General features: G+C 38.0%; 1 protein-coding gene across 2 annotated transcripts in view; it reads left to right on the forward strand.

Annotated features, from left to right (window-relative positions):
• The window catches only part of c11h12orf29 (chromosome 11 C12orf29 homolog), a 71,476-nt gene that overhangs the window by 17,234 nt on the left and 31,421 nt on the right, over positions 1–22,821 (forward strand). For both annotated transcript variants that reach the window (XM_048256694.1, XM_048256693.1), the window contains exons 3-5: positions 8,914–9,031; positions 14,261–14,356; positions 14,463–14,579. In XM_048256694.1, the coding sequence (XP_048112651.1) occupies positions 8,914–9,031; positions 14,261–14,356; positions 14,463–14,579 (331 nt within the window). The remainder of the gene's footprint in view (positions 1–8,913; positions 9,032–14,260; positions 14,357–14,462; positions 14,580–22,821) is intronic.

A 22,821-nucleotide genomic window follows, 5' to 3' on the forward strand; every position in this document is an offset into this window, starting at 1 on the left:
GAAAATAAGATCCCGTTTAGACAAAGGGAAAACACAGATATTTCAACGTGGTCTGGCCTCTCATTTACACGAAAACCACAAAAACGATTTGGAAAACTCCAGTTTCGCAGTTGCATGTAAATGGGGAAACCGGCATTTTTGCATTGTGTCATGTTGGTCTCTCGTTTGTTTTGAACCTCTGATTGGCCACCTGTTTGCTCAAAGTGTTTATGTCACCCTTCCCCTGCTGTTTTTACCATTGTTGTGAACAGAACTATTTTCACAAACGAAGGAGGGGGAAATCGTTTTTCCCCCGAATACCCTGCTATATATATGCAGGATAACAGAAGTAGATGTTTTGCCAGTGATCTTCACTGCACTTAATGATGTTTACCTCTTAGGGCCCTATCTTGCACCCTGGCGCATGGCCTAAAATTTCCACCCAGCGCAAAGTTAATTTTCTTACTTTGCACGTTTATTTTTTAAACAATGTGCCCCAGGGGTGTGGGGCGATTTAAGAACCTAGGGAGTGGCCTGGCGCATTGTCTAAAAATCGCTATTGTACACCACCTAAAACGCATTACGCCACTGACCAAGAGAAACCTGGTCAGAAGTCTATGGCGAGTTGTTTATGTTATAAGAGCGCATTGTCAACAGTCATATTGGCGGGTGCACAACACACCATCCTTCTATCCTCCATGAAGGCTCACCAGCGCACTTCCATGCAAAACTTTAATTTAAAAACTCAAATTACATGATTAGGCTACAATAGGAAACATAATTAGAATAAAGATATTACGAAATGCATCTCACAATGCATTTGCAAATTGGTAATGACGGTTAAAAGTGATTAGGCGAGAGCACAGCTGAAGACGCACTATCACAAGATATAACTCCTCTGTAGGATAAACGTTGTTTTAAACGTTGTTTTATTCAGTCATTCGAAAAATATTAGGCTAAGTGTTGCTTTTTCCAGCCTATATTTTCGATGGTAACCCATTGTCAGTCAATAGTGAAAGTAACTTACTGCGTATAACCAGGGTTGCCAACTCTCACGCATCTGGCGTGACACTCAAGCTTTCAGCACCAATCTCACCCTCTCACGCACACACAAGAAATGTCACGCCAAATCCATTCTTTTTTTTTGCAATCCGTTAATTTTTTGTTGATGACTAGACTAGACCACAGCATTGTTTCTAAATGACAGGATACGAGTTTAAGGCATACATATGCAGGTAGGTCTAATATCCGCCTACAACGTTCTCAGCGCAGTTTTCTCTGATTGTTGATTCGCTGACTAGGCTATTTTAATCCGGTCCGCGACACCTTCACGGAACACGCTGCTATTTAGACATCAGGCAGACCGACACAAAGTGTGGCAGACCGACACATAGTGTGGCCGCATTGGTCAATGCATAATTTCATAACAGGCCAAATAGAAAATAAATGTTAAATATAGCCTAGACATAATATTAAAATCAGATGATGTAGGATAGTATAGAGTTAGATAAAGTTGGATGGCTCCAGAACTCACACCAGTGGATTGGGTCTTAAAGGAGCCACACCACTTTTATGACACTATAGCCTTTAGATTTGTTGCTACTGGGCATGAAGGGCAGGCCAATTATGAGTTCTGTTCAACATTGATAGTAGGTTTAGAAGAAAAGTCAGCACATTTTAATCATATTGCAATAATACCAATAACCGTGATCATTTTGGTCAAGATTTTTAATCAAATGTTCATACTGTATCTCTAGTGGCTGGTAGACTTTGGAATCCACCAGCCACAGTGGTAGGTGGAAAAAAATATGTTAGGCTATTTCCATCCCTGATACATACGTACACTCATACACACATTCATAAGTCTCAATCTGTCCATTTCTTTCCACAAAACTCGCCAGAAGTCATCATTTAAGGGGTTATTTTTCAAAATTTTCTACTGAGCTACTACCTTTTTCAGGTGGGCAGGGGGGCCCTTTTCATGTCTGTGCCCAGGGGCCCAGTGGCTCATAATCCTTCCATGCCACGGGGTTAAAACACTGGTCTTGTTTTCAAGTGCAATCAATAATTTAATTGTACATTTTGAAGAAACTTTTCCATTCTATTCGTTTTTTTTAAAAAAAACATAAATCAGGGATTATACTGTACATAGCAAAAAAGTCAGGGGACAGACATTTTTAAAATTAGGTTTAGGGAAAAATTTAACGCACACGCACTATGACTTAACAAAATCTCACTCCAGCCAAACACCCAAAGTTGGCAACCCTGGTATAACTGTCTTGTCGTTGACTGACACCATGGTGAAGTTAGTTTCACTTTACCAATGAGTTCAAATAATAGACGAGTGCAAACCATAGACGCAAACGCGTAAAGGCTATGTTAGGTTTTAATGAAGCAAAAAAAGGTTTAGTGGAATGACTGTTCCATACGGTCTCGCAAGCAGACTCCTGCCCCACAAATGCCCCGTTGACTGTCAAAATACCAATGCATTCTTTGACGTCGCGATTTGCGCCATTAAAGGGAATGACAGGTGTCATTCTCATTGGTTTAAATTATGTTATGCCCCAAACACACCCATGACTGATTAAGAAATCTATTGTAGGAACACCTTGTTGCGCCATGCGCTCGACGTGATAACGAAAACACTCCCAATGTGGACTGGACAATGCTATAGATGAGTTCCTCAGGCCCAGAAACATGGAAAAACATATTTAATTCACATTTAGATCCTAAGATACACCCATTTCTAATTTCGGGCCTAGAAATTTCATATCACAGAGGTACAGGTGAATTACAGGATAATAGAAGTAGATGTCCATAAACCCCTCAGTAATTCTTTTCCCATCTCCTATGACAACAAAATGAAAAGAATATTTTGAGCTTAGCTTTATCAGACAATCTGATTTTGTTTTTTAAAATGTATGCTAATTAGTGCATTTTTAATGAGATATGGCCTAATTAGCATATTGAGAAGATTATATATATTATATAGGCTATAAAAAATGTATTTTTTTATGTGTGTGTGTGGGGTTGTTGTGCAGCCCGCCGGCCAATTTTCAAAACCCAGTGTGGCCCTTGAGCCAAAAAGTTTGCCCGCCCCTGGGTTATGAAATGCACTGTACTGTTCTTCCAAGGCAACAACAACAACTTCTTATTATTATTCCGCTTACCACTTTTTCCGTACGCAATTTGTCTTGAACAGTTTAACTTAGAAACTTTGTTCAAACTTTGTAACGTAGGTATTCAAACGGACCAAGCTGCTATGTCTTTTCAACTTTGAAACTTTAATACTTTTTAAACTATTAAAGAAAAACTTTTTAAAAATCCCCATAGACTTAACATTGCTGATTGTGACATCATAATACGGCCGTTAAGCAATTAGAATCTTATGGCAGGTGTTCAGGCCACCTGGATCAACTGCCAGTCTCAGGCTTTAAGCATACAAACTGGCCCTATTAAGACTACACATCCTGTTCAACTGCTTCCTCTGCCAAAAACTGTTTCAAAATAAAAGTCCTCACTACAATATTTCACTGTTAAACAATTTAACCCTTTAAACTACTGAACTTTTTAACTGTTCAGCCATTGTAACTGTTACTTGTCATCAACTATGACTCATACCCACTGTAGCTAGTTAGCATGGTTAGCATAGTTAGCATGCTAGCATGTTAGCATGCTAGTTAGCATTTTTAACAAAACTATTAAAAATGATTAGCTAAGTAACGTGGTTAGCATAGTTAGCATGCTAGCGTGTTAGCATGCTAGTTAAAATTTTTAGCAAAACTGCTAAAAATGATTAGCATAGTTAGCATGCTAGCGTGTTATCATGCTAGTTAGCATTTTTAGCAAAACTGTTAAAAATGATTAGCTAAGTTAGCTATAACGTGGTTAGCATGCTATGTGTTAAGATCTTAGTTAGCATTTTAGCAAAACTGTTAAAATGATTAGCTAAATAACATAGTTAGCATGCTTAAAGATAGTTAACATGTTAAGATGCTAATTCAAGATTTTTAAAAAAAAACTTGGTTACCATTATTATCTTTGATAACATAGTAGCATAACTGCTAGCAAACATTAGGGCCATTCCAACTGTCAGTTATCGTCAATTATCTACCTAAATAATTTAACTATTTAAATTATCCACCTATTTAACCGGTTAATCATTCCAACTATATTAAACCTTATCTACCAAGCAAATCATTTAACTATATAAACTATCCACCTATTTAACTGTTCAGTCATTCCAACTATATTAAACCTCATCTACCTAGTTCAGTCATTCCAACTATATTAAACCTCATCTACCTAGTTCAGTCATTTGAACTATATTAAACCTCATCATGTTGGTTGCCAATTAGCACATCATCTGTTTTAACAAAACGCAATTCCAGGGAATTACCAGTGCATGAAAATGCAAAACATATGGTGTGAAATATATTTTTAAAACAGATGATGTGCTAATTGGCAACCAACATAATGAGATTTAATATAGTTGGAATGACTGAACTAGGTAGATAAGGTTTAATATAGTTGGAATGACTGAAAAGTTAAATAGGTGGATAATTTAAATGATTAAATTATTTAGGTAGATAGTTGACGATAACTGACAGTTAGAATGGCTCTAATGTTTGCTAGCAGTTATGCTAACTATGTTAACAAAGATAATAATGTTAACCAAGTTACTTAACTTAGTTAACTTAGCTAATGTTTTCATTTTTAGTAGTTATGCTAACTAGCATGCTAACTAGCATGCTAACTAGCATGCTAGCAATGCTAACATGCTAACTATGTTTACATGTGACTTAGCTAACCTGGCTAATCATTTTTAGTAGCTATGCTAACTATGCTAACTAGCATGATAACTATGCTAACCATGTGACTTAGTTAATCTAGCTAATCATTTTTAGTAGCTATGCTAATTAGCATGCTAACTATGCTAACCATGTGACTTAGCTAACTTGGCTAATCATTTTTAGCAGTTTTGTTAAAAATGCTAACTATGCTAACTAGCTACCGTTGGTAGGAGTCATAGTTGATGACAAGTAACAGTTACAATGGCTGAACAGTTAAAAAGTAGTTTAAAGGGTTAAATTGTTTAACAGTGAAATATTGTAGTGAGGACTTTTATTTTGAAACAGATTTTGGGAGAGGAAGCAGTTGAACAGGATGTGTAGTCTTAATAGAGCCAGTTTGTATGCTTAAAGCCTGAGACTGGCAGTTGATCCAGGTGGCCTGAACACCTGCCATAGGATTCTAATTGCTTAACGGCCGTATTGTGATGTCATAATCATAATGTTAAGTCAATGGGGAAATGTTGATTAGTTTTTAATTAATAGTTTAAAAAGTATAAAAGTTACAAAGCTGAAAAATACATAGCACCCATGTCCTAAGTAAGACCTATGCAACGCAGTTTGAATGAAGTTTCTACGTTAAACGGTTGAAGCTGCATTAAGTGCGTAAGAAGAAGAACTAGAAATGCAATTCCAAGGAATTACCAGTGCATGAAAATGCTTAAGTTGTGATGTAAAATATCATGTATAGTTAAAACAGATAATATAGAGATGGTTACTACAGTGATGCTAGGATAGACATGGTGGTTGCATAGCTTAATAAAAGTTGATAGTTTAAAAGTAGACTGTTTAAAAGCTGAATGTAGATAGTTTAAAAGTTGTTGATAGACAGTAGATAGTTTAAAAGTTGTTGATAGATAGTTTAATGATAAGTTAAAAGTAGACCGTTTAAAAGTTGAAGGTAAATAGTTTAAAAGTTGTTGACAGACTGGAAGTTTAATGAATGTTGATATTCAAATAGTTTAATGGCTGTGTATAGATAGATATTTGTGATAACTGAAAGTTGGAATGCCTCTGATGTTTGCTAGCAGTTATGCTAAGATTTGTAACTATCTTAACCATCTTTACTTAGCTAATGTTTTATAGCAGTGCTAGAAATGCTAACCATGCTACTTAGTTAACTTAGCTAACGTTTTCTAGCAGTTTTGGTTAACTATGCTACTTAGCTAACTTAACTAACGTTTTCTAGCAGTTTTCTTTAACTAATGCTAGCAATGCTAACTATGTTAATCACGTGACTTAGCTAAAAATGCTAACCATGCTACTTAGCTAATGTTTTATAGCAGTGCTAGAAATGCTAACCATGCTACTTAGCTAATGTTTTATAGCAGTGCTAGAAATGCTAACCATGCTACTTAGCTAATGTTTTATAGCAGTGCTAGAAATGCTAACCATGCTACTTAGCTAATGTTTTATAGCAGTGCTAGAAATGCTAACCATGCTACTTAGCTAATGTTTTATAGCAGTGCTAGAAATGCTAACCATGCTACTTAGCTAATGTTTTATAGCAGTGCTAGAAATGCTAACCATGCTACTTAGCTAATGTTTTATAGCAGTGCTAGAAATGCTAACCATGCTACTTAGCTAATGTTTTATAGCAGTGCTAGAAATGCTAACCATGCTACTTAGCTAATGTTTTATAGCAGTGCTAGAAATGCTAACCATGCTACTTAGCTAATGTTTTATAGCAGTGCTAGAAATGCTAACCATGCTACTTAGCTAATGTTTTATAGCAGTGCTAGAAATGTTAGCATAGCTACTAAAAATAATTAGCTAGGTTGGCTAAGTCACATGGTTAACATAGTTAGCATGTTAGTTAGCATAATTATTAAAATGATTAGCTAGGTTACCTAAGTCACATGGTTAGCATACCTACTAAAATGATAAGCTAAGTTAGTTAAGTCACATGGTTAGCATAGTTAACATTGCTAGCATGCTAGTTAGCATTGTTAGCATATATATGCTAACAAGTTATCATTTAGTTATCATTTTTGACAAAACTATTAGAAAACATTAGCTAAGTTAGCTAAGTAACATGGTTAGCATAGTTAGCATAACTGTTAAAAATGAATAGTTAAGTTAGCTAAGTCACATAGTTAGCATGGTAGCATTCTTAGTATTTTAGCATAACTGCTATAAATTATTAGCTAAGTTAGCTAAGTCACATAGTTAAGATTGTTAACATAGTTAACAGCATTAGCATTATTAACATTTAAAAAAAATGCTAGAAAGTATTAGCTAAATTAACTAAGTTAAGTAACTTGGGTAGCATTATAATCTTTGTTAACATAGTTAGCATAACTGCTAGTAAACATTAGAGCCATTCCTACTGTCAGTTATTGTCAACTATATACCTAAATAATTTAACCATTTAAACTATCCACCTATTTAACTGTTCAGTCATTCTAACTATATTAAACCTCATCTACCTAGCAACCAATATAGTTTGTTTTTACTCTGTATGATATTTTACATCATATTTTTTGCATTTTCATGCACTGTATTTCCTTCAGGAAATGCTTTTCTAGTTTGAATATTATATTCGAAAGGGGAGGCAAAGAAAATACACTTGGTTGAGTATTATATTTTTTAAAGTCACTTAATTGTTCTAAAAAGCCTTTCAAATGTGGCAATGACGTCATTCATTAGCACAATGCTAGCGTGTTATGGGCAACAACGACCCAACCTGTAAGAAATCAAAAGGACATTAGTACACTTTTGACCTATAACCCATGTTGAAGTTATACAAACTACAATCAAATCTGAGATGTCAACGACAATCAGGTGAAAGAGACAAATTTAGCCGTCTAGCTCCATTGACTCCCATTCATTCTGCACTCATGGCGATCGCCCCCAGTGGAACTCTGGTGGAACTGCAACCAAAATTCGGTACAATGGGACTTATGGGAAATATGGGAATACGGAGTGGCCAGGCTCTCCGTAGACGGGCTCTGGTGCTACCTTAAATTAAAATAACCTGGAAACTTCACAGTAGGCTAGTTCTAGCTTCGTTAACCCAGTCTCTTACAAAAAAGTAAAACATGACCAACACTTATATTCACCAGTATTTGACGGCACGAACGTCAAATTAATTCAATCATGGCGAGCAAATCCCAACATTTATCAAAAAAAGTTTGGTCAGATTTGATGTGGCGTGCTAAAATTTTCCAGTGCGCTAACATTAAGTTAACTTACCATTAGCTGCTAAGCTAGTTCTAACGTTAGTAACGTTAACACAGGAATTCCACCTCGTGAACCCAGTAAATCCTTAGCACAAACGTTAAGTTTAAACATGCACGACAGGAACGTTAAAAGAAAGTTACAAATGCTGGGCAAAGAAAACTCTTCAGACAAACTACATTTTGCATTTCACCTTACCTTTCTTTCGCCAAAGTCAGGCAGCCATTGTTCTCAGGCGACTTCACTTATCCAGAGAGACGTCCGATGACATGATGACGTAATATGCGAATGCTAAGGACTCAATCAGATTATAGACACCCTGGGAGTTTGTGCAGTAAAAATAAACTCTGGACCAACACTGGCAAAAGAATGGACACTGTTAAAACTATATAAAACACACTGACAAGTGTACAAAATCCTCAATATACTCCACAGTGTAAAAAACTCTGGGAAAATAACACTCTGGCATTTGCTGTGCACTTGTCATTATCTTCAGAATGCTGTAACATTTGATCTAGGGCACATAGAAACAAACTTTAACCTGTTTTGTGAACTTTAGATGACTGGTAATTATACAAGATGTGTTTTGTAGAGATGTTTAAAGTTTTATTTTTTACCCTGGATGTTAACATGCGCGTGATCTTGCCCTACATTTCTGGTATTGTGACATCCCTAGAGAATACTTCTAGAGTCAATGAGAACAGGAGCAGAAGATGACTCACAGACAGACCACAGGGCTATGGAAAATGTTGCAGGTTTTTGTATATGGATGGGGGAAAGAGTCTGTTGATGGGGCTAGGCGTGCTAGATTACTAGATTAGCACATATTAATTTTTTTCAGCCTGTTTAGACTAGTGGCTTATCCTGACCTATTCTTAAGCTTTTGGTCTTTTTCTATTCTCAGCCATTTCGTGTTGTTGCAACAGAGCATCTTAACTCCTCTTCACTGGACTCAGATATTTACACTGCCATTGCTACAGAGAAATTGGATGGCACCTGTTGTTATGTTTCAACATACAAAGGTAAGTGATCTGAGCAATTAAGATCCTTACTCTGTAAGTTGTTATATTTCATTAATTTGTCTTAAAGTTTAAAGTGTACAGTTTGACATATTTAATTCATATTTTACTGTATAATGAATAATATATCAATAAACCCCTCTGTAAAAATCTTCTTAATATAGTTAAGCATAACACTAGAAAGTTTGGTGTATGTGAGTGCTTCTGAAGTGGAGAATTTACAGGCGCGAGTAAACACAATGTAATGAAATAAACACTCGTGTCTCGCCTTAAAGGGACACTTCACCGATTGGCATTAAGCTTTGTATCAGTAGAAACCCGGTAGTTTTTTCGAATGGCCTTGCTTCCCTCCCTCATGTTCCCCTGAGACGAGATATCTGTATTTTCTGTCTGGAAAAAATTCCTTGGTGACGCAAAAATTGTCATTTTGCATTATCCGACGATTTTTTGGCCAGAGGCTGGAGACTACATTGCTAGTTTTGCATGTTTTTAACCCTCCCCAGTGTTTCCCCTAGAAATTTTTCCAGCAGCGGTGCTGTTGATTGTAGGAAGCCCCCCCAAAAAAAAAAAAGAAACATTTGAAAAAATTACTCCTTAAATGGTGACTTCAGGTGGATTTTGAAAGAAATTGACAGATTGAGTTACAAATTATGACATAACCATCAACACAAGCATTTACAATTACAAAGCATGATTATTGCAGTACTTGAACAGGATTATTCGACAGTATGTGGAGCGCCATAGCTTTGGAAGCTAAGCTAACAGGCTCTTGCTCTACAGAGAAAGCTGATAAGTAACAACGATGGCTGATGGTTTACTGATAAACACTAGTACATGGTGTCCACGGGGTTGTAAAAGGTAGTAAATGGAATGAGCTAAATTTAAGACCATCAAAAATTATTAAAAAGTAATAAACGTCATCTGACGAGGTATTACATTTTAGAACCACTATCCAACTATGAGTTTTTCCATTTGTGTTAAGTGCAGGCATATCTTCTAAAATTCGTGTGAATTTATTTATATTATATTAATTATATGTGCGAGTAGGACCTGAGCAATATCAATGATGTGACGTCAGTCAGTGTGCGTTCGTGTTAACACTTTTAGCGCCTCAAACTGGATACACGGCTGGTTTGCTGCCAAACTTGTTGCCAAAAGTTCGCTACTACTGACAAAGTCATGGGGAAATGCAATTTTTCGGACATCTGGTTAGAGGACTCGAGATTCAAAGACTTGCTCAGACTCCGAGCCTTTATCTCGTCTGTCTGTCTCTCTGTCTGTCTGTCTCTCAGTGTTGGGCAGCTTTTGAGTCCAGTGTTGAAGTTAAGTCATAATTACTTCATTAAATTGTGATGAAATGTGTTACTCCTTTTGGAACGGAATTATTATTTTATTACTGTACTTGTCACTCTACAAGTCATTTAATTAAACATTTCTGTTTTTAAAGTTTTTAAACCTTTTCTGATTTTCATTTGTCAATTTGTCTTCATTGAGATAGAATGACAGTGAAAAAGAGTGTAGTGCTGGAGAAGTGGTGTGTGCTCTTCCTACACAACAATTAAATAACTTTTTGTCTTGGTTTAGGATTAATTAACAAATAATTGTGTATAGGTCAGTGTTTTTATTGAGGAAAAAAAAGTAAAGTATCCAGTAACTGTAATAATAGGTACTTGATTTGAATTGTAAGCATTACTACACTTACTTACTCAGAAAGTTAAGAAACAAAATGTGACAGTAATCCGTTACTTTATAATTAGTTACCCCAAACACTGTTCGAAAGGTTGCCGCTCGAAGTTGTGTTGGTATTAAAAAATATTGTGAAGGTATTAAAAAAGGTATTATATTTAACCTACACATTTCTTTATATACTCAGTCAGGGTGTCCGCTGGGTTTTAAAAAGTATTAAAAGGTAGTAAATCAACTTAGCAAAAATTAAGGCCATTAAAAGGTCATGATTTTACGAGGTATTAAATTTCGTACCTATTTTTGAAACGATGAATATCCAAATCGCCCCAAAATCTTGACTTGATCAGTAGGCTAGCCTAATATCATGGGCGAAGTAATGACTTTCATTTACACATTGTTAAGGCACAACACCCAAAGTCATCTTGAAATTGTTTTGTTTTTGAGTCAGCAACTAAGTGCATCAAATCCTCGCAGGCCCTCTCATTCTTCAGGATATCTACATAGAGGTTATATTAGATAATCAATCGCGACACTCTGCTGATTCAGAAAAGCCTGTGTAGCACAAGCGTGTAGCAAGTCGAGTTCATAGTAACGCTAATATTAGGTGATTTTAGGTGATTACAAGCCAGATTAGTTGTGTCAATTAACAATGAAGTTAGCATGAGAGCAGACATTTAAGTTAAACAAACTGCTTACACGTGACATTTATTTTTTTTATTAGTGTTCAGAACTTGTACTTGCAGCAGATCTAACTTGAACGTTATGCTTCTCCATTTAATTGGTAGCCTAACACGTCTGACTGAGCACAAGAGAGAGGGAGAGAGCGGCAGGTTCTAGCTGGCTTCTCATTGTTGATCATCGATATCTTCTTTTTAATATAAGAAACTTTTAAAAGGAAATCATGAAGGCAACAGTAGTTCCCAATAGTTGCCATTTATAAACCCTGAGCGGGCACAGCTATAGGCACACAACACTAGCCATAGGCTATATTGCAATGGAGCTGGCAAAAGATCATTATGAGAAAGGACCCAAAGCGGTCATCTTTGCCCATAAGAAGATCCTGGAGATAACTGAGACTACGTTTACACGAAGCCGGGTATTCTCCTAAACGAATATCTGGCCATCTACGTTTGCAAATAAAACTGCATTTACACAAGACCGTTTTTTTTTAAAAATGTGTTTACACCCGTGTACATACATGCTGTCATGAGCACGCCAAACCACAGTGGCAGTCTAACGATAAGCTCAAGCTCACATTAACCAATCAGAATCCTGAAAAGTTGCCCGAGCCACCGGAAACGGAAGTGTACTCTCTTCTTCGGATAGCAGCTGTAAAGCAAGTTGTTGTCGATACAACAAAAAGGGTCTGCACCAACATAAACGCGATGGCTATTCTGATCACCTCAGCCCCAAAATGTGAAGTTGCACGTGAGAACATGTAAATGTAAACATTGGTCGCACATTTGGTGTACTTCTGTCGTATACTGTGAAGTTTTCCAAAAAAATCACTTTGGCCGTAGTTTTTTTGGATAACCGTTTTACGGGGCGAATTCTCCGTTTGCGTCTAAATGAAAGGCTCAAACGTAGGGAAATGTCTTCGTTTATAAAAATACACATGCTCGTGTAAACGGGGTTTGAAGCTAACTAGTTATTGCAAGTTGCCCTGCAAATTAGCTCCCATGTAGTAATTATCAAAGTTCCCCGTCTTAAAGGGACACCAGGCAACATTTTCGTGTTAGTTACTCATCTTCGTAAATCGGTATATGGTTAAATGACTCATTACAGGGCGAATGAAGACTCTCTCGCCCGCCCCTACTGCCTGTAGGAAGAATATCCCGCTTGCAAGTTCAGTGTATCCTACACGCCGACCGAAGCAGGATCAATTACACCCTGCATCCACAGCACAGAGGCAGGCTAACTAAACGCTAGCGATTGTTGCAAACGTGTGTATAATGGCAGAGCCGGCGAAAAAGCAGTGAAAACCCTTGACGGAAGATGCAAAGAAAAGGAAAAGAGCTTCAGACCGAGCGAAGGGGGAGTTTCATAGAGAAAAAGCATCAGGCTTGCCTGGTGTCCCTTTAACATACCAAAGATCACAAAACACTTGTAAAGTGTCTGCATTTCAGACTTCTTTGTCACCATGAGATGTTTAATGCTATAATTCGGTAAATTCGCTGGAGTGTTTTTTAGAAGGTATTAAAAAAGGCATGAAAAGGTATTGAATTTCACATGAGGATTTCTGGATATTCACCTTATGCTGCCACGCCCATTTAAAAAATGTTTTTTCTTCCGTGGTGAAAACCAAAAATGTCATCAGGTCAGATGGCAAGATTGTACTTTACCACCCAAGGCTATTCACCTCTATGGAGTAGGTAGATGATATCCGGGGGTGGGCTGTTGGCCTCCAGTATGGCTATATTTGTTTTTAGAGACAGACCAGCCTCAGCACAGTAAGTCAGTAAGACAGTAAGTCAAGCCACGTTTATTTGTATAGTACATTTTATGTGCACAGAGTGTATGCATAATTGCCATAATATATTCTTATAAAGTGCTTTCTTTATTTTTACCCAAAACCCAATGTATTATTTGATTATTTACAATCTTAAATACTAAAACCAAAACACTTACTGACCTGGGGCCCTTTACAGAAACGTCCTAACTCGGAAATCCTATTTGATCTATTTGGTAACCATGGTAACTGTTAAGGCTCCGATTTAAGAAAAATGTCATTACAGAACAGCCACTACCAAGTCAGTGTTCTTATCCTAACTCCAGATATAATAATTAACAACACTTTCTCGTATCGACGACACCAAACTTGGTACGTGAACTCGGGACCACATCCTGAAAACGCACAATAAATTAAGTCACCTTTGTCCACTAGGGGCGCCATCATTAGCAACCCTTTCACCGATCACTCTGTTGCCATGGCAACTCTAGCCCATCTGCTTGGCCCCCTCATTGCTGCTTGCAGCTATATTTATTGGGGGTCTAGCAGCGAAGCTGCAGAACCCCAATGTGTGTAAAGGGAACGTTCTCTAAAAGTTTGCTGATGGTTGTACAAAACAGCTGCAAGATGATGTTCCGGGAATGTTCACCGAAGGCTACACAAAACAATACCTTTAGAGGATGTCCTCGGAACGTGGAAGTTATTTTGTGTTACCTTCAGCGAACCTTTGGGGAATGTTCCCCGAACGTCTGGTGTTTGCTGGGTCATAATGTGCCTACAAAGAGTGGTTACAAAGGCTGTTATTGGCTGTTATTGGTTGTTCTGGAAACACTGGTTCTAATTCTGCTGGTGATACTTTCAATGTGAATAAAGAGCAGCCTTTTGCAGTTGTTATGAAATAAGATTGATTTTTTAATGATATGGCACAGCTGTGACTTTCTTTTTTTTTGGGGGCAATGTTTGTTCGAACTTGATTAAAAAAAAATGACAGCCCTAGCATGCACTACCCTAGATTTTTTCCCCATGTGGCTAAATATTCCACTGCTACACTTCACAGTAAGCAATTCTCATATGCATTTCTATTATTATTTTCGAAGGCCAACATTACCTCTGGGCACGCTTAGATCGAAAACCAAACAAGCAAGCAGAGAAGAAGTTCAGGAAGTTTCAATCTTCTCACAAAAGCGGGACAGGTAAAATATTTATGATGGAAATAAAAACTATGTACTATTATCTTATCAGGCATCAGGTATACATTGTATTTGTTCTATTGTAAAATACCTGATGAGTGTTTTTTAGGCTTCACATGGAACTTACAGGAGGATTTCAAAGCCGTGCCTGATAATTGGGTACCAGCACAAAAGGTTCAGCACATTGATGGCGATCCTGTACCTGATGAGTATGGACACATCCCAGGTGGGTCCAACGGATATGGTTATGGGATTTGGTAGTGCTGGGCGGTATGACCAAAAATGTATATCACGGTATTTTTCAAAATTCTTACGGTTTCACAGTATATGACGGTATTTTTTTTCCATGCATAATCAGATGTTCACAGCATTTTCTACAGGTTGAGAGAGGAATTGCTGCAGTACATTGACTAAGGATGGTCTATTTTACTGTCATGATGTAGATTAACTCCACACTAGTGGTAATGCAGTTCTGCATGGCCCCAGAAAATGATGCTGTTTACAAAGAGCCACTCGTGATTCTAATGAAGAATCAAATCAGAATGCAAAGACAATTGCAGTCAAAATACAGAATTTTTACTGTGCAAATTTCACAAACATCTTGTATAAAATCAATACAACAAGTAGTGAAACTTGCAATAATTATACTTTTTTGAAAATTATGCAATTTAAAATAAAACCTCTCTGCTAATATGCTTACTCTGTCAAATAGGCCTATCAGAAACATGCCTTATTGTTATTGTGTGCTTTACAGTGGTCGGCTAACGTTAACTTCATGTGGATGTGGATGTCTTGTTAGCCTGCCATGAGCTTCGGTTCGGTTCGCTAGGCAAAACATTAACAAAAAAAGTTTGTTTTGGTGCACTGATGACAGTCAGGATCATTTCTAACTAGCCAGCTAGTATTGCTCAGTGCATGTCTATAACACATGCTTTACTTGCTACCTGGATAATTTCAGCGAATATTCTTAAGGTGAGATGAATGATAAGAACATTAAACTTCACTGTGGTCGGTGGGTTGCTAACTAACGACATCACGTACTAGCCAGCTAGTTACAGCTGTTGAACAATCTCAATAGAATTTGTGACGGTAAATCCCTTTCAATGCAGTATCCCTTAACGTTTTTCCTCAACTAAAGAAACAATTTAAGGTATTCTGTGCAACACCCTTAAATAAACCCCTTACCTAAGGAGAAATTAAGCCTTAAGGGTCATACTTCAGGGGAAAAACTTATGGTGTTTTGTATTTACCCTCACTATGCCTCGCAGTGGCACCATGCATGTGAAAAAAGTCCCACCTGAAACACTGTAGCGCGTAGGCCTGTCAAACTCGATTCCTTTTAAGGATCCGGGTTATTCTGAGTCACTCACTAAACTGATCCGGGTTGAACGAGTCACTTGAGTCAGTATTGCTAAATCATAAAATAAATTCAGTCCCACGTTCAAGCAGTGCAGTGGGGTGCTTCATTTCGTTAAGTGCCTTCTCATGTTGGATGTGGATCCTCCATGTGGATTTGAAACCAGGTTTTTGCAGTACTTGCATTTAGCCTAAGAGTTTTGGTCTCCTGGTCAAAGTGCATCATCTTTGTGGTGCTCATGTTCAGAAACTTTGATCTTATTGACAGGGAGGGTAGCCTATATTATAATAATTAATTATTTGTTGTTTTGTTAACAATAGAAAATTTGCATAGGTCTAATGCTACTCTGCTACAATGTTTATTACCACTACTATATACTAATAGTAGGCTACTAGGAATCTATTCTAATAGGTATTATAGGCAGCTAATAGGCCTACTAGGCAACTAATATTATTAGCCTATTAATCATAGCTATACATACATATATATATATATATATATATATATATATATATATCATGTTAGGTAGCCTAATATAATATAATATAATATAATATAATATAAAATAGCCTAATATAATAGCATCAAAATCTCCACCCACTCACGGGAAAGAAAGCAGTTTGAGCCAGACTGTTTATTTATTGTCTTAACCTAGCCTAAGCAATTGACTTTCAATGTAGACATAGAAACAGGAACGTAGAAATGCCCTGCAGTGACTAAATTATTATTATTGTTATTATTATTATTATTATTATTACTACTACTACTACTACTACTATTCTCATTAGGCCTATTATTATTATCACCTTGACACGAGTAGACACTAGGCTACTTGCTCGTCTACAGATCCACTCATGACAATGTAGCCGGCTGATTCGACTGACTCGCACTCATAACAACATAATGTAACCGGTCCGCCCGCGGCTGATCCAAATGACCCAGGTAGGCTAGCCTACTCAAGCAACTCCATACAGAGCTTGCAATTTTTCGGACATTGCAACTGTCTTCGCGACCTAAGTGCATTTTAAAGTAGGCTATGCGTGCAGAATATATGTTATTTCAGAAGTGAAAGCATGGCTTTTGTTGTGGATTTTCTTTTAACCTTGACGAGGAGTTACTCGTTCCTCTAAAGATCCACTCATGACAACGTAGCCGGCTGATTCGGCTGACTCGCACTCATAACAACAATGTAACCGGCCCGCTTGGCTGATCCGACTGGCTAGCCTACTCTCCATACAGAGCTTGCAATGTTTCAGACTGTCTTTGCGACCTAATTGCATTTTAAAGTAGGCTATGCGTGCAGGATATATGTTATTTCAGAAGTGAACGCATGGCTTTTGTTGTGGATTTTCTTTTAACCTTGACGAGGAGTTACTCGCTCCTCTAAAGATCCACTCATGACAACGTAGCCGGCTGATTCGGCTGACTCGCACTCATAACAACGTAACCGGCCCGCCCTGCTGATCCAACTGACCCGGCTAGCCTGAGCAGCTCCATACAGAGCTTGCAATGTTTCGACTGTCTTGGCGACCTAATTGCATTTTAAAGTAGGCTTAGGCTATGCCTACGTGTAGAACATTGTATGTTATTTCAGAAGTGAAAGAATGGCTTTTGTTGCGGATTTGCTTTTCACCTTGACGAGGAGTTACTCGCTCGTCTACTGATCCACTCATGACAACGTAGCCGGCTGATTCGGCTGACTCGCGACTCATAACGTAACCGCCTCGCCCAGCGATCCGACTAACCGGGTATACAAAGCAGCTCCATTAAGAGCGTGCAATGTTCGGACTGTCTGCGGCGACCTAATTGCATTTTAATATGCTACATCTATACACCAAATCTAAAGTATGCCTAGGCTACATGCAGAACATTGAATGTTATTTAAGAGGTGAAGAATGGCTTTTGTTGTGGAATTGCTTTTCACTTTGAGGAGGAGCTACTCGCTCGTCTACATTCACTCATGACAACGTAGCCGTAGCCGACTCGTACTCAATGTAGCCTAACCGGCCGGCTGATCCGACTAACCCGGCTCTGCGGGAAGTTAACCAGTTATCTCAGACTGCCTGCTCACTCCAGTCGCTTTGAGTTGATTTGTGGAGTTGTGGTTATCCTACTTTACGAAATTGTTACATTTTTGGCAGCTATGATGGCTAGTAGGCTAGCTAATGTTGCAAGAGGTTTGTGTGTGGCGCTGTTTATCGTTTTAGATTGAATTGTAGTAGGACTCAACTGATCCGAGTTAATGATACTAGAGACTCGCGACTCATGGGTTAATTTAAAGATACGGGTGAAAGATCCGAGTGAATCACGACTCAAACAGGCGTAGTAGCGCGGCGCAGCGTTCTAAACGTTGTGTAATCAAATACACCGGTATGGAGGTATATTAAAAATTCATATCATAACGAAAATATACACCGATATACGGTGTGAACCGGTATACCGCCCAGCACTAGGGTTTGGCAGACGCTTTTGTCCAAAGCGACATACAAAAACAATATATCGTAACACCCCCAATTATCACCACTTTTGTTCAGAAATTCTAAAACAATGATGTCTTTTAACACTTCAAAATAACATTTGCTAAATTAACCTTACATTTTTCAGTAGCCATAGGTGTGTAGATTTGAACAAAATCTGGTTTGGTTCTTAACGGGAGCATTTACTGCCTGAAATATCCGATTTTGTTTACCACGCTCGGAGTTATAGTGATGGCCTGATGGGTCACCTATTTACGCCGTTTCAACATGAATGGCACATGAACGGTTAGACCGAGAATTCTCGTCATGAAATTAAAATTCCACTGGAGCTCCAAGCGGTTGTGTACACGCAGCCTTACAACACTGTTTACAGCTCTTCGAGTCACGGTAAAATGTCATTTTTGGTACATAGCTAATTTAGATACACTTATGGTGTGGGTGGTTGCGTTTCTTTAGGAGTCCGCCGTCTTGGTTTGTATAGAAATGGATATTAAGTGACACATACAAGCAAGACGGCGGAAATACGGGACCGATGGTAAAAGGGAGAGTTCCGATAATATTTACAAATGTAACAGGGAACAGATTAGAATGTTGGTCAAACTATAATAAGGAGAATAGCAATAATAAACAACAATGTCAATTCAATCAATAGCCTAATAAAATAAACAATGAAAATGAGGGGGGAAAAGGCAATAATAAACAATGTCCTTTCAATCAATAATATAAAAACAATAGCATGGTAAGACTACATTAAGGAGAATATAAATAATAAACAATAATGTCAAATTAATCAACAGCCTAATGGAAATAAAACAATATTATACAAACCATAACGCATAAGAAGTGCTTAAAGAACTAAGTGCATGTTGAACAGATATAGACCCCTCTTAAATTACTACTATCACATAGTTTTGTAGAATACAAAGTTTTGTAGAAGTAGGATATAGAAACCATTGAAGCCTGATACACTAAGTAAGGTTTTATCAGGCATTTTGGGTGTTTAAGTGTACAGATGAAGCTGCATTATGGATTTTGTATCATTTTGTTTATTTGCAGGCGATTTACCAGTATCACAATGTATCACCTTTGTCTGCACTGTGCACTGTGCTCCTGGCTTTCAAAAGAGCTCTAGATTTCGGAAAGTGTGATTATGGGGCGGTGGTAGTGTAGTGGTTAAGGAGCTGGGCTAGCGTGCAGTAGCCTGAAAGTTGTCGGTTCAATTCCCGGCTTCCACTGTTGTGACCTTGAGCAAGGCACTTAACCCCAAGTTGCAATGTGATTCCTTGTAATATAGCTGACATATGTAAGTTACTTTGGTCAAGAAGTGTCTGCTAAATGTAATGTAATGTAATGTAATATTGAGGGTATTAAAGGGCTCTAGATTTGTGATATTGAGGATATTAAAAAACTTTTTTTTTTTTTTTAATTTGGTATCAGTCACTATTTCCTCTTCAAATACATCAATTTATTAATGTTTTTCAACAGTCTCCACACATATGGATATTTAATACCAAATAATTTTCAGTGTCCCGCCGGCGGGACGGTTACCCACCTCCCCCAACATTCTAAATCAATTGTATGCACCATATTGCTATGTAGCATAGTAATGTTATACACCATTTCAAAGCTTTGACTCTTGGGAATCTAAAAATGACAACTTTTTTCATGTACAATCTGTATAGTGCTTTACATTCTCAGATTAATTTTATTATCTCAATTAAATTTGATCCAAAATGCCCCCCTCCCCCTCCTCCGCTTTTGGTGATACCCTGACTTCTGGCTGCAGTGTAGCTGCAGCACAATAAGTAGATGCATCATATTGGGTACTGAAATATTCACAAGAATCCATAGAAATTGAATCTTCATGTTGTATTATGAAATATTAGTTGTACAGATGTATAGTCTATCTTATACACACTCATTTTGTGTAGTCAGTCTATATCAGAACACCTGACATACAATCTAAATAGTCCACAGGAAACCTCAAAGTGTTACCTTTCATTTGAGACCAGGATTATGCTTCTACACAAAGGGGTTCAGGGGTGCAGTAAGCATTTGAGGCATTTTACAAAACGCATGGGCATACCTTGGCAAATAATAGTCTAAAGCGCGCATATTTTCATTCTATATTGATCAACTTTTGCACACAGCTTCACAAGACCTGGTGCTAGGGCTCAGTTGTGTTTCTAAAGGGATATCAAGTGACCTAGAGGGCTGAAATGTAGTCAGTTCAGAGATGCTTGTAATCTGGCAGAAAGAAAAAACTATATTCTAGCTCTTTGTCAGTACATCACACAGTTATTTTGACTGCTTCCTACGAAAGCTACAGGTTCTCAGCTTTCTATAGAGGTCCAGCACTTGATGGTTGACCCCAAAAGAGGTGGGAACAATGCCCTTGTAAATAGGCGCAGTGCAATTTCAGGCAAAAACTTTTTTTACTGAGAACTATGTGGTAATGTGTTTAATTGTGAATACCAAAATAAACATTTACAATGAACAATAGATTTTAGCACCCCCTCAGGTGAAACACAGCATAGCATTTTGCTCCTTTTATAATGGTGTTATGTTCCCAAAACACTTGTAACTACATGCATTTATTCTGTGAATGGGACTTGGTACAATATTGATACTTTACACACTAAATGGCCACATACTTAGCTATTTCCACATACTTAGCTATTTCCACAGATTTTTATGGTCCTACTAGCTACCCCACATACCATTTCAGTTGCATGAAAATGACACAAAAATACAAACACGCCTTGTTTTATCCTTATTATTGTCATGGCTTTTTATTTTGGAGACTTCACATTTTGGGACAACATTAACAAAGGATTATATTTCTAGAGAAAATACCGATTGATGGCAGGTGTGTCACAATAAAGGAGTTTTGAGACCCTCAATATCACTTTTTTTGCATGTTTTTTCTGAAACTAGGGACTTCTATAAAATCAATGAGACTGTGGTACAAACTTTTAATGATTGAATCGTACTGAGAACATGTTTGTCTTCCATTCTACAAAGTTTGGCTAGGCTAGGAATAATACTTTTAATAATTTTAAGATATGAATGTCCAAAAATGGCCTCCATGATAATGCCTTTTAGAGAGTGTAAACAATCAAGGACAAAAATCAAGGACTATGAAAACAATAGAACTTAGGGCTGTCAAAATTAACGCGTTAATCTCTGTTATTAATTTTGAAATGCATATCGCGTTACAAAATATTAACTCAACTCATTTTGTTTACCTACTTCCTTTGTGGGGGGGTGCTGACGTCACATAACGGAAGCTGCGATTCGAAACCTGCAGCCTACAGCAGTGCAGAGATGGAGAGAAACGGTGAGGGGCTGGTAGGCGGAAAGTTTCAATTTAAAAAGTTGCCGGATGGAACTATTATTAAAAACAGAGTGGTATGCACAATTTGCAAAGCGGAATTTAATTACCATAGAAGCTCGACATAGTTGAAATATCACGTCAATGCGAAACACCCTCTCCAAAATCCTGGCAGTGCCCGCCAGTCCACAATTCCAGAATTACGTGGGCGAATAACTAAACCTGTGAGTGAAAAGCTCACCAATGCCTTGGCTTGTTGGGTACCGACCCATGAACATAGTTGAAGATGATGGTTTGGCTAATATCATTCAAATTGCATCAGGAGACATCTCCTATAGTTGGCCTTTGCGAGGAACAGTCACGTCACGTATACAAACAATGTACGAGGCCGAGAAGGTAGATAAATTGAACATGCTCAAATAAGCTCTGAACGTCGCCCTTACTGGCGATCATTGGACTTCTGTGAGCAATGATAATTACTTGGGTATCACCGCACATGTCATTGAAAATGTATGGGAACTGCGGTCGTTTGCAATAACCGTGAGAAGAACTGAAGAGCGACATTATGCAGAGGCTTGTGCTAATGATTTCCTTTATGTTGCTAAGGAGTGGAATATTGTGGGGAAAATAAGCACTCTTGGCACTGACAGTGCCCGTAATATGATTGCAGCCGCTAGACTACTTCCATTTGACCATCTACCCTGCGTGGCACACAGTCTACAGAGAACAATCACCGTTGAACTCCAAGAGAGTGGATTTGAAAATGTTCTGGCTAAGTGCAGGAAGATTGTCGGCCATTTCAAACACAGCCCTGCGAACGACCGTTAATTAAGAGCACAACAAGCTGCACTTGTACCACTCGTTTAAGAGGTCATCACGCGGTGGAATTCCACGCTTGATATGATCAAGCGTATTCAGCGAAATAAGTCACCACTTGCCTCTACCCTGGCTCAACACAAGACGATGTTGACGGCACAGGAGCTAGCTAAACTGCAGAAGTTGGAGGAACTGCTTGAACCTTGCAAGTAAGCTCGCTCGTGCTCTCTCTCTCTCTCTCTCTCTCTCACTCACACACACACACACACACACACACACACACACACACACACACACACACACACACACCACCCCCACTCTGACCTCTGTTTTTCTTTATGTGTGGCAGTGTCCCTCAATCTGCCAGTGTTTTCTGTGTGTGTCTGTGTATGACGGAGTGATGATTTAAGGCCCTTAAAATATTGTACTTTACATTGCAGATATGTATCTGAACTACTGGGTGGAGAGCAGTATATTTCCTGTT

This window comes from Alosa alosa, chromosome 11 (genome assembly GCF_017589495.1).
Source record: "Alosa alosa isolate M-15738 ecotype Scorff River chromosome 11, AALO_Geno_1.1, whole genome shotgun sequence".
NCBI classification, from domain to species: Eukaryota; Metazoa; Chordata; class Actinopteri; order Clupeiformes; family Clupeidae; genus Alosa; species Alosa alosa.